This window comes from Pongo pygmaeus, chromosome 5 (genome assembly GCF_028885625.2).
Source record: "Pongo pygmaeus isolate AG05252 chromosome 5, NHGRI_mPonPyg2-v2.0_pri, whole genome shotgun sequence".
NCBI classification, from domain to species: Eukaryota; Metazoa; Chordata; class Mammalia; order Primates; family Hominidae; genus Pongo; species Pongo pygmaeus.
Window position 1 is genome coordinate 117570398 of NC_072378.2, and position 13459 is coordinate 117583856.

The 13459-nt window shown below is 40.3% G+C and overlaps 1 protein-coding gene across 4 annotated transcripts in view; it reads left to right on the plus strand.

Annotated features, from left to right (window-relative positions):
• Positions 1–13459, plus strand: part of DCBLD1 (discoidin, CUB and LCCL domain containing 1) — a 67150-nt gene that overhangs the window by 18457 nt on the left and 35234 nt on the right. For all 4 annotated transcript variants that reach the window (XM_054490685.2, XM_063666533.1, XM_054490689.2 and 1 more), the window contains exon 2: positions 2674–2886. In XM_054490685.2, the coding sequence (XP_054346660.2) occupies positions 2674–2886 (213 nt within the window). The remainder of the gene's footprint in view (positions 1–2673; positions 2887–13459) is intronic.

A 13459-nucleotide genomic window follows, 5' to 3' on the forward strand; every position in this document is an offset into this window, starting at 1 on the left:
TTGGTGGCTTGGAGAGGTTGTGTTGTGTTTATATTTAGATGCATATTTGTTTGTACTAATTACCCTAGGATTGCTTTATGAGGGTGCTCAAAATAAATGCTTACAAAGGTAGGGCAGGTAACAGAAATGAGTAACAAGGACCTGGTGAAGAACTAGGGTGTTTGGCTCCTTTCAAGGGATAGCCACTGTATCACTAGCCCTGTGAGAATGCCTGATCACGTGGTTGTCACGTCTTTCAGTTGTTGTTGTTGTTGTTGTTGTTGTTGTTGAGACGGAATCTCACTCTGTTGCCCAGGCTGGAGTTCAGTGGCATGATCTCAGCTCACTGCAACCTCTGCCTCCTGGGTTCAAGCGATTCTCCTGCCTCAGCTTCCCGAGTAGCTGAGATTACAGGCTCGCGCTACCATGCCCAGCTAATTTTTGTATTTTTAGTAGACACAGGGTTTCACCATGTTGGTCAGGCTGGTCTCGAACTCCTGATTTCAGGTGAGCCGCCCGCCTTGGCCTCCCAAAATGCTGGGATTACAGGCATGAGCCACCACTCCCCGTTTGTCCTTCAGTTTTAAAGAGAAACTATAAATTGGATTTTTTATTAAAGCCCTTTAAAGCCGACAAATAATTCAGATTTTACATCAAAGCCTTGTGCACTGTGTGCTCCTGCACACTATGCTTCTCTCTTGTATCACTTTCATTTAATTCTTGGCAATTTTGTGTTTACCAACTGCCAGGGAGCCCAAGGAATTTAGCTGTCACCTCAAACTTAACCAAACTTACAACCTTTGTCCCCAAACCTGCTCCCTCTCTGGACTCTTTTTGCTGTCTATATTGGCCTCTGTGTTGCAATCATTTCTGGACTGAACAAGGCCTTGGTATTTTTTCTCCTTTGTTCTTCCCACTATAGTTCCCCCAAACCTGAGTCTGTTGATTTTGTCTCAAGAATTTGTCTGTTTTCTGTTCCTTTCCTTCCTGTTCCAGCTACCCCCATTGCTAGCCTGCCTACTGCTCCTCTGATCCAGATTCTGTCCCCATTCTAGTTCCTGTAGCATTGTCCAGCCAGGTTGATCATCTTTTTCTAATACCTCTTTCGTTATCTTCCTACTCAAAAAATTCTGTGTCCTTGTTGCCTACCATGTAAATTTCACTAATTCTGCCTAGATCTCAGGGCTTCATAGTAGTTTTATCTTGGCTGTCTAAAGTTCCCCCCGGCACTCCTTACCTATTGGTCCATTAAAGCCAACTCTATTTCCCCAATTCAGCCCCCTGTCAGGGGCTGCCAGGAATCTTGTGGGAGTTTCTGAATAATGGGTAGATCCTTTCCCTAGGCCTTGGCTGTTGAGATGATGGTTTTCAAATATTTTTCTTTTTTTTTTTTTTTAATAAACCTCTATTACCATTTGGCCCTGACACCTCAAGGCAAGAAGGAAGTGGAATAAAGGAAGACTCCTGAATCCAACTGTAACTGGGGAAGAGGCTGGGAGGGAAGAGGGCTGCTTTGAGGTCCACAGATTCACAGTATACCCAAGGTGAGGCTTCTCCATCAGAGACTTTGGGATGGAGAGGCCTTCTTTTACTACCTTTGAGAGTTCCTTCTTCAACAGCTTTCTGCTTCTCTCCCTCCAGCTGAGACCAGAAATTTTTGCTTTGTTTATGTGAAGCTGTGCTAACCACAGACATTTTGCAATCTGAATGCAGCGTATGCTCATTCTCCTTGCAGCCCACCCAGTTGTGCATGTCCTTAGATAGTTGTGTGATTGACTAAGTCACTTTAATCAACTAGAGCAACTTGTAGGTTAATAGGTGAACTTCCCTATTCAGAAAAGTCTTCAGATAATTTCTTGTTTTGATGAAATGCTGGTAATTCGCTGAAACATTCTTTCTTGCCTCTCTCCTTTGCATTTTGTTTGGACCCCTGATGTATATATAACACATAGCACCTAGAATTATAGTTATTTGAATGTGTGACTATTTGCCATTTTACTCTGAGTTCTATGAGACAGCAAGTGCTGCTTTTGTGTTTCCAGCTTTTAATACCATGTCTGGTTATGAAAAACACTCAACATAGTAGATCCTTGACATTTTCTGATTGTACATCCCAAGTCTATGAGGAACCTTAGAATCTGTGACTGTCATTAACTAAGACTTATATTTCAAATGATTATTAGGCTCAGTCCCCAGCTAAGTGACTTGTAGCTAAACAAAGTTATGTCAGCTTAAGCCTCAGATTCTAACAGGAGCATTTTCTGTACATTATCTCATTTAATCAGCACAACCACCTTCTAAAGTGAGTAATACTTTTTCTCCATTGTGAATTATTACATGACATTGACTTTGGGAGTGGCTTGGCAAATGCATGCAAGGCCTGCTGAGCAAGTTTGGACGGGTGGATAGATGATTAGAAAAAATAATGATTAAATGATTTGTTTCCTAAGGGCTTTCCGTTCTAATATGTGAAACATTTTGATCAACAAGAAGATAGAACTGGAAAACAAGAGATGAAATAACCTGAAACAATAGATATTGTTTAATAATTCAATCTTCTTTTTTTGTTTTTTGGTTTTCCTTCTCCCCAAAAACAATAAAATACGTAACTTGGAGATTGTATCGTACTCTCAGTCCTCAGTAATAATTAATTACCCCTTCTTCTTTTATTCCGCCCTTCTTTTTCTTTACCAGGTGATGGCTGTGGACACCTAGTGACTTATCAGGATAGTGGCACAATGACATCTAAGAATTATCCGGGGACCTACCCCAATCACACTGTTTGCGAAAAGACAATTACAGTACCAAAGGGGAAAAGACTGATTCTGAGGTTGGGAGATTTGGATATCGAATCCCAGACCTGTGCTTCTGACTATCTTCTCTTCACCAGCTCTTCAGATCAATATGGTAAGAAAAGAGAACTAGGTTTCTCTGAGCATCAAAATTTTCGATATTTGCAGAGAGGGGCAAGTGGTGTGTTAATTAACGCTATATCCTGAGAAGATTAGAAGAGAAACTTGCTTGTGTAAACTCTTGGGGATAACTTAGAAGGACACATTTGCTTCATAAGCTGAAACAGCAAAAGACATCTAAGGAGCTGTGAGCCTTGTGTGTGTGTCTCAGAACCTTTGTTAGAGTTTCAGTGCTCCTAGGAAGAGAATTAGAGATACGTGACATTTGGTAAACCATCTGCAGTTCATTATTCATTTGACAAATATTTATTGAATAGAACAGTGACCATGTTTCAGGTACTCTGTCAGGCAACTGGGATGTAACAGTGAAAAAACAAAGTTCCTCTATGAAACTTGCATCTGCGGGGAGAGGAAGGCAGAAAATAAGCAAATGCATCTGTAGTATGAGAGATGGTGAGAAAGAAAAGGAATAATGAAAACGAAGGCATCCAAAGGTGATGTAGAGCCTGCATTTGAGTGTTTTTGTGCCACTTCAAATGGGATGGTAGGGAGGCATCATCAGTAAGTGGACATTTGAGCAGAGACCCAAAACGAGGTAAGGGAATGGACTGTTCTGGTATGACTGAGGTCAGAATTTTCTGGGGAAGAAAACAGCAAGTGCAAAGGTCAGTTTCCTAAATAGCCTTTGAAATTTAGTGTTTTGTGCTTTGAGATGTGCTGTTAGCGCACTGGAACCTGAAATCACAGTAACAATGACCCTTTGATCCTAAGCCCAAGGAAATAGCTCAGGTTGGACAATTTGAAAACGATAACAAAATCTTACATACATTCTTTTGAGTATAGAGATTTTCTGATATTCTCTGTGCACACAACTTTAAAAATGATATAGGTTTTAGGTAAAATCCTGTCTGCCTGGTAGCTCTACTGATAATTTCTCAAACACACAGAGCTTTCTCACCTGTCTTGACCTTTGCACCCAGAGTTGCTTCCTCACTCCTGCTGCCTCTTCCCACAGTTTAGAAGCCCAGATCAGCCCTGAGACGATTCAGAAAGCTAAACTAGCTCCCATGGGATAAAAAGATCTAAGATTGTTTTTTAATCCCTAGGAGCATTGTCTATTTAATGATGGTTGAGTTACTCCGACAAAGTCAAGATGGTAGTTTCCATATAATTGTTGGTAACTTTTTAACTGTAGTTTGACTCAAATGGGCAGGATGACACTTCCAGGGATGCTGAAGGCCCCTGGGAACACTTATTGTTCCATTACCTCTGGTAATCTAATGTGTATTAACTTATGGAGGCATTTGTCAGGGAGTCCCTCATTAGCCAGGAGATTTCTTTCAGATTCTGAGGAGGGGGTGAGTGTCAGAGCTGCAGTGTGAAAAGTGATGCAAAGTGCTGCAGGGCCGGAAGCAGCTTTTCCACATGGGTCTCTTGGGGGAAGCATCTGCCTTGCCCGGAAGATGAGCATTTCATTCCACCTGCTGACATAACAGTGGAGGAATCATTTTGTTGCATAAGACTGTCACGTCAGAGGCTGAAGTGAGAGCAACTAAGGGAAGCAAATCCTCCCAAAGCAGGATGTGGAGAATGGATGTGGCTTTCCCGCACTAGGGAGTTTCCTCCATCATCTTTGAGGTATATTCATAAATATACACAAAGGCAGAAAAGGTCAGGGGCGGTGGCTTATGCCTGAAATCCTAACACTGGGAGGCCTAGGAGGAATGATCGCTTGAGCTCAGGAGTTCAAGCGATCCAGCCTGGGCAACACAGTGAGACCCCCATCTCTACATTATAAGAGAAAAAAGGCAGAAAAGAATGGAATTAGCTATGTATCTCAAGCTAGCTTGCAAGGTGATCATGTTCTGCCTCAGGGTGTTATCCTCCCCATTTCTAGATTCTTGAGCTTTCAAGCTTAGATGCGTCACTAGAAGATGAATAATGAGTTGCAATTCATTCACAGCAATAAAGCCAATTAATTTTTCTCCTTGAATTTTTTTCTGTATAAATTGAACGTTTGTCTTTTGAAAATAAAATGTATGCTCATCTTTATTATTATTATTATCATTCATTATTATAGAAATAAACATATTCAGTGCCTATTGTATGCCAGACACCTGCTTGGCTCTTACATATATTTTCTAGAATCCCCTAATCCACCTTCCAAGATAAATATTATCAATGCCTTTCCACAGATAGGGAAACCGAGGCACAGTGTGATTAGGTGAACATGCCCAAGATCCCAAGAGTGTACAATTAGGGGTGAAAGAGAGATTTATATCTGTGTCTCTGTGGCTGCAAGACACCTACTCCCACTGCTGTTGTCTCCTGGTTTCACCATCGCCAAAAAACCACATTGCACTATCATCCTTCCCGGGTGGACTGGCCCATTATTACATTGTACAGCAATTTCGTCTAAAACACAAGAAGTAGGTAGTATTTTTGATTCAGGATGTGCTTAAGATAAACTATATAATGATGCTCAGAATTTGTGTTGTGGCTACTTTAAAGATTTCCTTTGACCAAAAACACTAACCAGACCTATATTTTAACTTAGTTAAATAAACCCCTGGTCTGTTTGAACATCCTCCAGGAATGCAGAAGGAGGAGGAGACAGAAGTGCTTTGTCTTTCAGTGGCTGGCGCTCAGAGAGTGGACATTCCTGTGCAGCTGTTGCCCAGCTTCCTGGAAGGGTGGAAGGGTGGGAGGCACCTCTGCAAGCTGATGTGGCCACAGGATCTGGCATGGCTGCAGAGGCAAGGCCCTAGTGCCCTTGCAGGGTCCCAGGGATCCAGAGCTATATTGCCTGAACCAGTAAAAGAAGGGAATGTCTGCTGAAATTCAGCAGGGAGAGAATGCATGTTCTGGAATACCACCTTTAATTCCAAAATATGGTGGCTTCTAATGATTATGTGTGTGGCTGAAACAGAAGAATCGTTTTAGTTTATCCTGCCCGATATTTTTTATTAACCAACTAATTGTTAAAACCCACTGCCAAAGGATTTTAAAACTTAAAACTATCAGAATTTGAATATGGAGTTAATGTTTTGAAAAAGAATAATATTTTCTGGCATTAATGTTTGCAATGTCTGCCAAGAGTGGACATACTTGGAATGTGATTACATTAACCATTGTGAATATGCTAAAGTTGTATAGTGTTCATCATTACACAGTTAATTTTTAATGATTCCCCACCATGTCAATTTTGTTTTAAATATTTGGTTTATATACTTTGGGTATTTTGGTAATTCACATTCTTGCTAACAAAAATGCGTTGTAAACAAGTGTAAACACCCACAACAACTTTCACAGTAATCCAGCAAAATATGCACTTGATCTCACTGTTTCCTAGTACAGACAAAATGGGATTATTATTCTTCTCTTTGTCATATATTATAATTACAGCTGATCTTTCAGATTCAAGAATCCATTAGAAAAATGTACTTGTATGCCTATGGCTGAATTAAGACACTGAGATTTGTGTGCTATTAATATTATCCTGGCCAAAACAAAACAAAAAATCTTTAAGAAGTATCATACTTTTCTTAGTAGACATCATTTTCACTATAGCTAAGGGAATTCTAGGTTTTTGTTTAACAGACCGAAGTAACTGAGACTCCCTTTGAAAAAATGCTAATATCCCTTTTCCAGTCTGTGATCCAATTCAGGATCATAAAGCAGTTACTTGTCCTGACTTCTCAGTCTTCCTTCATCTTTTGACAATACTCACCAGTTATTTTACAGAATGTCTGTCAATTGAGTTGGTTTGATGTTTCCTCGTGATTGAATTCAGATTATATATTCTGGGCAGACATAATACTACTACTTTTTAAAGTAATCTTTAAAAGGCTTGCTTATAACAGTTTCTAACATTAGAAATTATGAGGTCATGTGTCCCTTCAAGAATGAGAACTAAATCTGCATTACATTTCTTTGCTTCCCTCTTGACTATTTGATTAAATGACTCTTCTTTTTTTCTATCAAAACTGCATTGATTTTTAGGTTATTTCAAGCTGAAGTGTCTTCCTGGAGCAGTTCTTTGTTCTTCAAAGAGGCCCATGTAATATGAAACTTTGAAAGGACTCAAATATAAGGTGTTGCCTTTTTGTAGAAGACAATTTTGGAGAAATTTGGGCACATAAGATAATAGAAAGTTGATTAAAGTAGCCTACCCAGGCTGTTCTAGGATTGAACATACTTTGAAACCTGGAATTTGGAGATGCAGACAAGTGGTTTATACTCTTTAAATTTAAACATATTGTGTAAGACATTTAAGATGACTGCCTTGGTCCTGTTCTCAGTTCCCCCCTCCCTCATTTTACATATATGTGGTAAAATAACAGGAGGTTAGTTATATAAAACACTGAAATATCTTACACTTTGAGGAAAAATAGCTGCTGATTCAGGCGTTGTGTCACACTAATATACACAAATTTAAAATATTAAATATATAATGTTGTATTTATTTATAACACTGAAGAAGGAAGGCTTTGCATTCATACTAAAGATACTACTCTTAACTTTACAGCTCTTTAGTGACCATGTAACCTTGACTTGCCCTCTGGGTAAATTCCATTTCCAGTCTTGCTGACCAGAATGGACTTAGAGATTTGAATTCATTCAGAGGTTTGTTTTTGCCCCACTGCCTACTGTAGGGACCTCAGAGGAGGTCATTTCTGTTTTCCTGATCTTTCAAGAAGGCTGGGTCTGAGTTTTCCCTTGAAAGGTGACCTCCACACTGGATGGAGTTTGGGGTGGGTCCGGGACTGCCTGAAGAGCTGTTGGAGCAGTCTTGGCAGGAGCCAGACACTGGCCAGTCTTCATAGGCATCTCAGGGTCTCAAAGGAGGTTGTTCTGATGGAGACTTCTAGACTTTACCACCTGGATCAGTGTAGATCAATAAAACCAGGCTGGCCTTGAAAATGGATTGAAATTTTTCTTGCTGCCTAGATATTACATGTGTGTTTAAGAGCACAAACTCTGTAATTAGACTCCCTTGCCTCAAATTCCTGCCTACTCACAGGTGTGAGCCACCGTGCCTGGCCCTGACTGCTTATTTCTAAATTGCTTGACCTTGAGCAAATTATTTAAACTTTCTGTGTCTCTATTCCCTCATATTTAAAATGGGCAGGCCAGGTGCGACATCTCATACCTGTAATCTCAGCACTTTGAGAGGCTGAGGCAGATGAATCACTTGAGCTTAGGAGTTTGAGACTAGGCTGGACAACATGGCAACCCCCCATCTCTACAAAAAATACAAAGATTAGCTGGGCATGGTGATACATGCCCATAGTCCCAGCTACTTGGGAGGTTGAGGCAAGAGGATCACTTGAATTCAGACGATCAAGGCTACAGTGAGCCATGTCGTGCCACAACACTCCAGCCTGAGTGACAGACGGAGACACTGTCTCAAAATAAAATAAAACAAAATGGGCAAAATAATAGTATCTACCACATATAGGTGACTGGCACACTTATATATGACTTTAAAGGATGATACCTGGTACATAGTAAGCACTTAGTAAACGTTAGCCATTATTTTTCCTCCTCCTCCCCTATCCTCTGCCCCTCTACTTTACTCTTCCTCTCCCTCTTCCCAGCCCCCTCTTCTTCTTCCTCCTCCTGAGTTGTCTTGCATACTGTTAATATTGTTTGTCTAAGATGTGCCCTTGTTCCCCTCGTAATACCCTGAGCACTCTCTGTTCGCCAGGCAGAGGCTGAGCTCCAGCAGCACACCCTACCCTACTCCTCCTGGTGGATTCCTGGTAATCCAAGAGTTGGCCCAAATCATGCCAAGCTGGTGGCAAGGGTTCACTGAGCCAGAACTAGCTGCATATACAGATTTTCTCCAGCCTCATGAGATGAACAGAGAACACATATTCTCTAAGCCACAGTATATTCAGTTTGGTGGTTTTATTTACTTCACTGCCACTGCCGGTCTATGTCTTTGCATCTTTTTCTCGTTGAAGAACCTCTTGATTTTTCTCTTCTCTCCTTTCACCAGTCTCAATTCCTTCCAGGCCATCTAATGTTGTGTAATTAAAAATAGTTGCAATAATTTCTTTCCTTAGTTCAAAAAATTGTTCATTGTGCCCCACTGTCTACAGAAACTTGCTAGCTTAACGTTGACGCATCGTCTTGCTTTCTTCTTCACTCTCATTTCTAGCCTCATCTCTGAGTCCTTCATCTCTGTGCCGTTTCCCAAATGCATCATACAGTTTCATGGCCTAGTACATTTTTACAGTCGTTGATGTTATTCCTTCCATGTCCCCCTCTTTTTCTTATTTTCCTGCTTTTTCTGCCCCTTCTAACACACACAGACACACAGACACACACAGACACACACACACACACACACACACACACACACACAAGTAAAAGTAAACCCTTCAAGTTTCAAATTCAGGGCTGCCTACCCTGGAACCTTCTCTGATGTTCATCAGTTTGTTCCTTTTCTTTGCTCATGTTCTCTTTCTAAAGTTTCAGTAGAGCATCAGTTTCGGGTTGGGATAATTATTTTAGCTTCTCTGTCAGATATGGGGTGCCCTGAGCCAGGAATTACATTTTATTCATCCTCTTTTATTCACCTAATATTTAGCATAGTCTTACAATTGCAGATGTTCAGTCAGTATTTAAGGACTGAGATTATAAGTAGTTTGATTTTGGCAAACATATTGAAAAATCTGGATTTTTACAAAAGATAAATTGGAGTGTCATTATTCACACTGTAGGGAAATTTACACTAAGATTCCTCTATAAACATTCCCTCTGCATTTAAAGAAAGCTTTGGTTTACATAAAATTTTAAAACTATGCTTATTATGTGGAAAAGACCATGTAATAATGTGGAAGGTGCCTGTGAGTGAGCATTCAACTATGTGCAATGCAATGGGCTTAGTACCTTAGCGTTACTAACTCATTTAACCCTTATAACAGGCCCTGTGAGATAGGTCCTGTTATCAACCTTTACACTAAGGAAACTGAAGCTCAAAAAAGGCCAACTAACATGCTTATAAGATCACTTAGCGGGACCTGGGATTCAAGTCTGGACATTTGAGGCCCTGCTCAAATGCCCAGAGGCCCTGCTCTTTAGCTCTGCACCATCCGATTCAGTGTTTGTGTTGAAAGCCATCTGTTCCTGTGGCTTGTGCATAAGAAGACCTGAGGTGTAGTTCTTGTTCGTCACTTACTGGAAGAAATGGAAACTTCTCCAGGCCTCTCCACAGGAGTATCCGGAGAATAAAGTGGGAGTCTGAGAAATCTCTTACGTAGAGTTCCAATATAAGTTTAAAGTTAAAAAAATGTTTCTTAGTCAAAATGCTAAGAGGAGGCATGGTGGCCAGTGATAGAAAGAAACTCCTTACTATAGGATCCTAATGGTAGTCAGTTAAATTGGTTGTGTTCTGCATAATGGTTTGCACCAGGAAGTTAAAAAATTGTTCTCCTACGTTTTCTGTACCTCCACTTCCAATCACAATATTTTTTTAAGCATTGTCAGTGACTTAGAAGTACAATCATGTGAAGTCAACTGTTAATGTTTATGTTACACTAGGAATGAGAGAAATAGGAATAGTTGGAAATAATACTAAGTGGTTAGACTCATAATCACAACAGGTTTCTGCATGTCATTTTTTAGAATGATACATATCTGACATATTGCAATAAGATCTAATAATTACATCTTATCTGTTGAAGTTTTTTAAATCCCAAAGAGGGAAAAGCACAAGATTGACAGCCTCTGTTTTGCAAATGGTTTATATGTCTCTCAGACATATTATGAAGTAGAATGAAAAATTTTTATGGCTTTTAAAGATAAAATAAATAGACTTCAAAGAAATTTCCAGCTCACAGAGAGCTGTTTTGGGCTGCAAACACCCTAGAAGTGCATCCTCCTCTATGGTTGAGACTACTTTGGTGGAAATTATTGAGAAGGACTGCTTTTTCTTTGTTTGTTTTGTTTTGCCTTTTATGCCAAGATAGAATTCAGAAAGAATCTTGAACATATAAAACGTTATATCAGCCAGAATGCTTTACTCTAGGTATTTTTTTAATACAACCATAAGCCTCAAGGAGAAAAAGCTATTGGGTTCCTCCTCCTCTTTCCCCATAAATACTTCCCTGGAGACTCACTGTGATTCAGTTTCAGTAATTGCCATCTTTCATTGGGAGAGAAGTAATGGCTTAAGTGGGTAGTGAACTCCCAGCGTTGACACACTTCTTGACCTGAGTCCTGTAGCCCCAAGGAAAGCCACACCTTTGTCTGAGAATCTGCCTGCTTCATTTATCATTTGTCACTGATTTTTGTGTGGGAATGAGAGACCAAAATTCTCCAGGGATACCACTTACTGTTACGTGACTATGGTTTTAATGGCACAGTCCAGGAATATCCCTTTTTTATGCTAATTTCTCTCCTTTTCAAAGAAAATGGCCTTGAAAATTCTGTAATGTTGTACAATGACCCTACTGCAATTAGCAAGCAAGGAAAAATCTGCGATTTGACTGCGTCAAAAACAAATTGAAAATGGACACAAATCTAATGGTGTTTGCAGCTTCAGCATTTCTGGAGATTGTTTTATCAGCATACCTCTGAGCACAGATCTGGGCCACGAGGAGTACCACTCGCCTGGCAGCCGAATATTCCATATGGCTGGCTCCACCCACATGTACTCCCAGGGAGGGTCACTTAGGTCAATCAGGCATGTTCTTATCTGTCATAAGAAAGAATTGTGTGCTTCAGATGATGCTCCAGAAGGTTAATGAGGGTTTTTTGGAGATTTTGTGTTGTTGTCATTGTTGATTTATAACAAACCTTTCAGGAGTTAGGTTTTTATTTGATCTCTCAGTGATTTTTTACCACTGACAGTATGGTAGTTAAAAAAAAAAAAATCAGAAATAATACTACTAAGGGAAAGAGGCTTCTTTGTTTCTGTAATGGCATGCATAGTATTTTTTAAACAGGTCCCTTCTATATATAAAACAATAACTTAGTTTTATCAGTTTTAAGATCAAAACCTTATACCCATCTGAAGTGACTTAGAACAAACAGTTTTTAACCAAACCATCATTGCCTTGTAATGCCCAGAGTCTTGGGCACACAGTCCAGGAGAATAGAGAAGTACTATACATTGCTATACAGATTGTTAGATTGCCAGAAAATCAAGAGGATTTCAGACTTGGCTTGTAGCAGACAGTTTATTCTTCCTTATAGGACAGCTTTCTTTTATTCACACATAGATAAAGGGTTTCCCTTGCAGCTGCTAATGAAATAGTAGCCCCAAACAGGGAATGTGCTGAGAGGAACTGGCCTACTGTGCTCAAAGAAGGCAACTCCTACAGTTCCTGACCCTTTATTCCCTTTGTCCAAGGAATCAGCCCATTGTCTGCTGGAGTCTCATGTCTGGTGCCAAATGCCACAGTGCTGTTCCATTTGGTATCTCTGATAGCTCTTCCCACAATATGGGGCCGCCAGTTACATTCCACAAAAGATAAAAGTTTTTCTTTTTTCCTGATTTTTCTGCCTACTCGATTAACTGCTGTGCTCCAGAGTGATGGGAATTTGTAACTGCAAAGTAAGATGGAACCTGCCTTGCAGACGGGGATAGATAGAAGTGAGCAAATGTAGGAAGTTAGATGGCAAGTCCAAGTGCTATAAAACACGTAGCACTGCTGGTTCTGAAGCAAACATCCATGCAAAACTGTGCGTCCTATTTTTAGGGAGGGGGGTTAGATTTCAGTCTGACTGAATTGAAGTATGTTTGCCAATCTAAGAACACTGCCTGAGCCCAAGAATATAACCACAATCAAAGTTAGAAGTCACCGAGCTCTCATGTGGGTTTCCAGTGAAATTGTCTTTGTAAACATTTAAATATAGGTGTAGATCCTTTTTAAAAGTCAGGAGACCTTTGGAGAGTACCAAGAGTGAAGTATATCACGTGGGCAGGGGTGAGTGGAGAAAGATTTTCTTTCATAAGACGAGAGATTATCCTTAAAGGAGTCTGGCGGAGCACTGAGGACATTGCTTAGGACAGACTCCCAGGGTCTCTCCATGGTTTCCCATTAATTATTTTTCCCTCTCACTGCTATCATATTTTCCCATTTTTCTTTCTTGCCTTTTAACTCTAAGAATGTGATTATTAACTTCTAGTCTATGAAAGGAATTTTCATCTGTCAGACCTTGAGACAGGCAATAATTTGGATGTTTTGCCATAGGCAATACTACAGCCGGTATTCAACTGTTATCCCCCGCCCTGAATTAAAACTCATTCTTGCTATTCTGATGTTTGTGATTATGACGAAATCATCAAAATAACTCTTCAGACCAGGCACTGTGGCCCATGTTTGTAATCCCAGCACTTTGAGGAGGCTGAGATGGGAGGATTGCTTAAAGCCAGGAGCTTGAGACCAACCTGGGCAACATAGTGAGACCTCATCTCTACAAAAAAAATCAAAAAATTAGCTGGACATGGTGGCACACACCTGTAATCCAGCTTCTTGGAAGGCTGAGGTGGAAGGATTGTTTGAGCCCAGGAGGAGCTGTGATCACGCCACTGCACTCCAACATGGGTGACA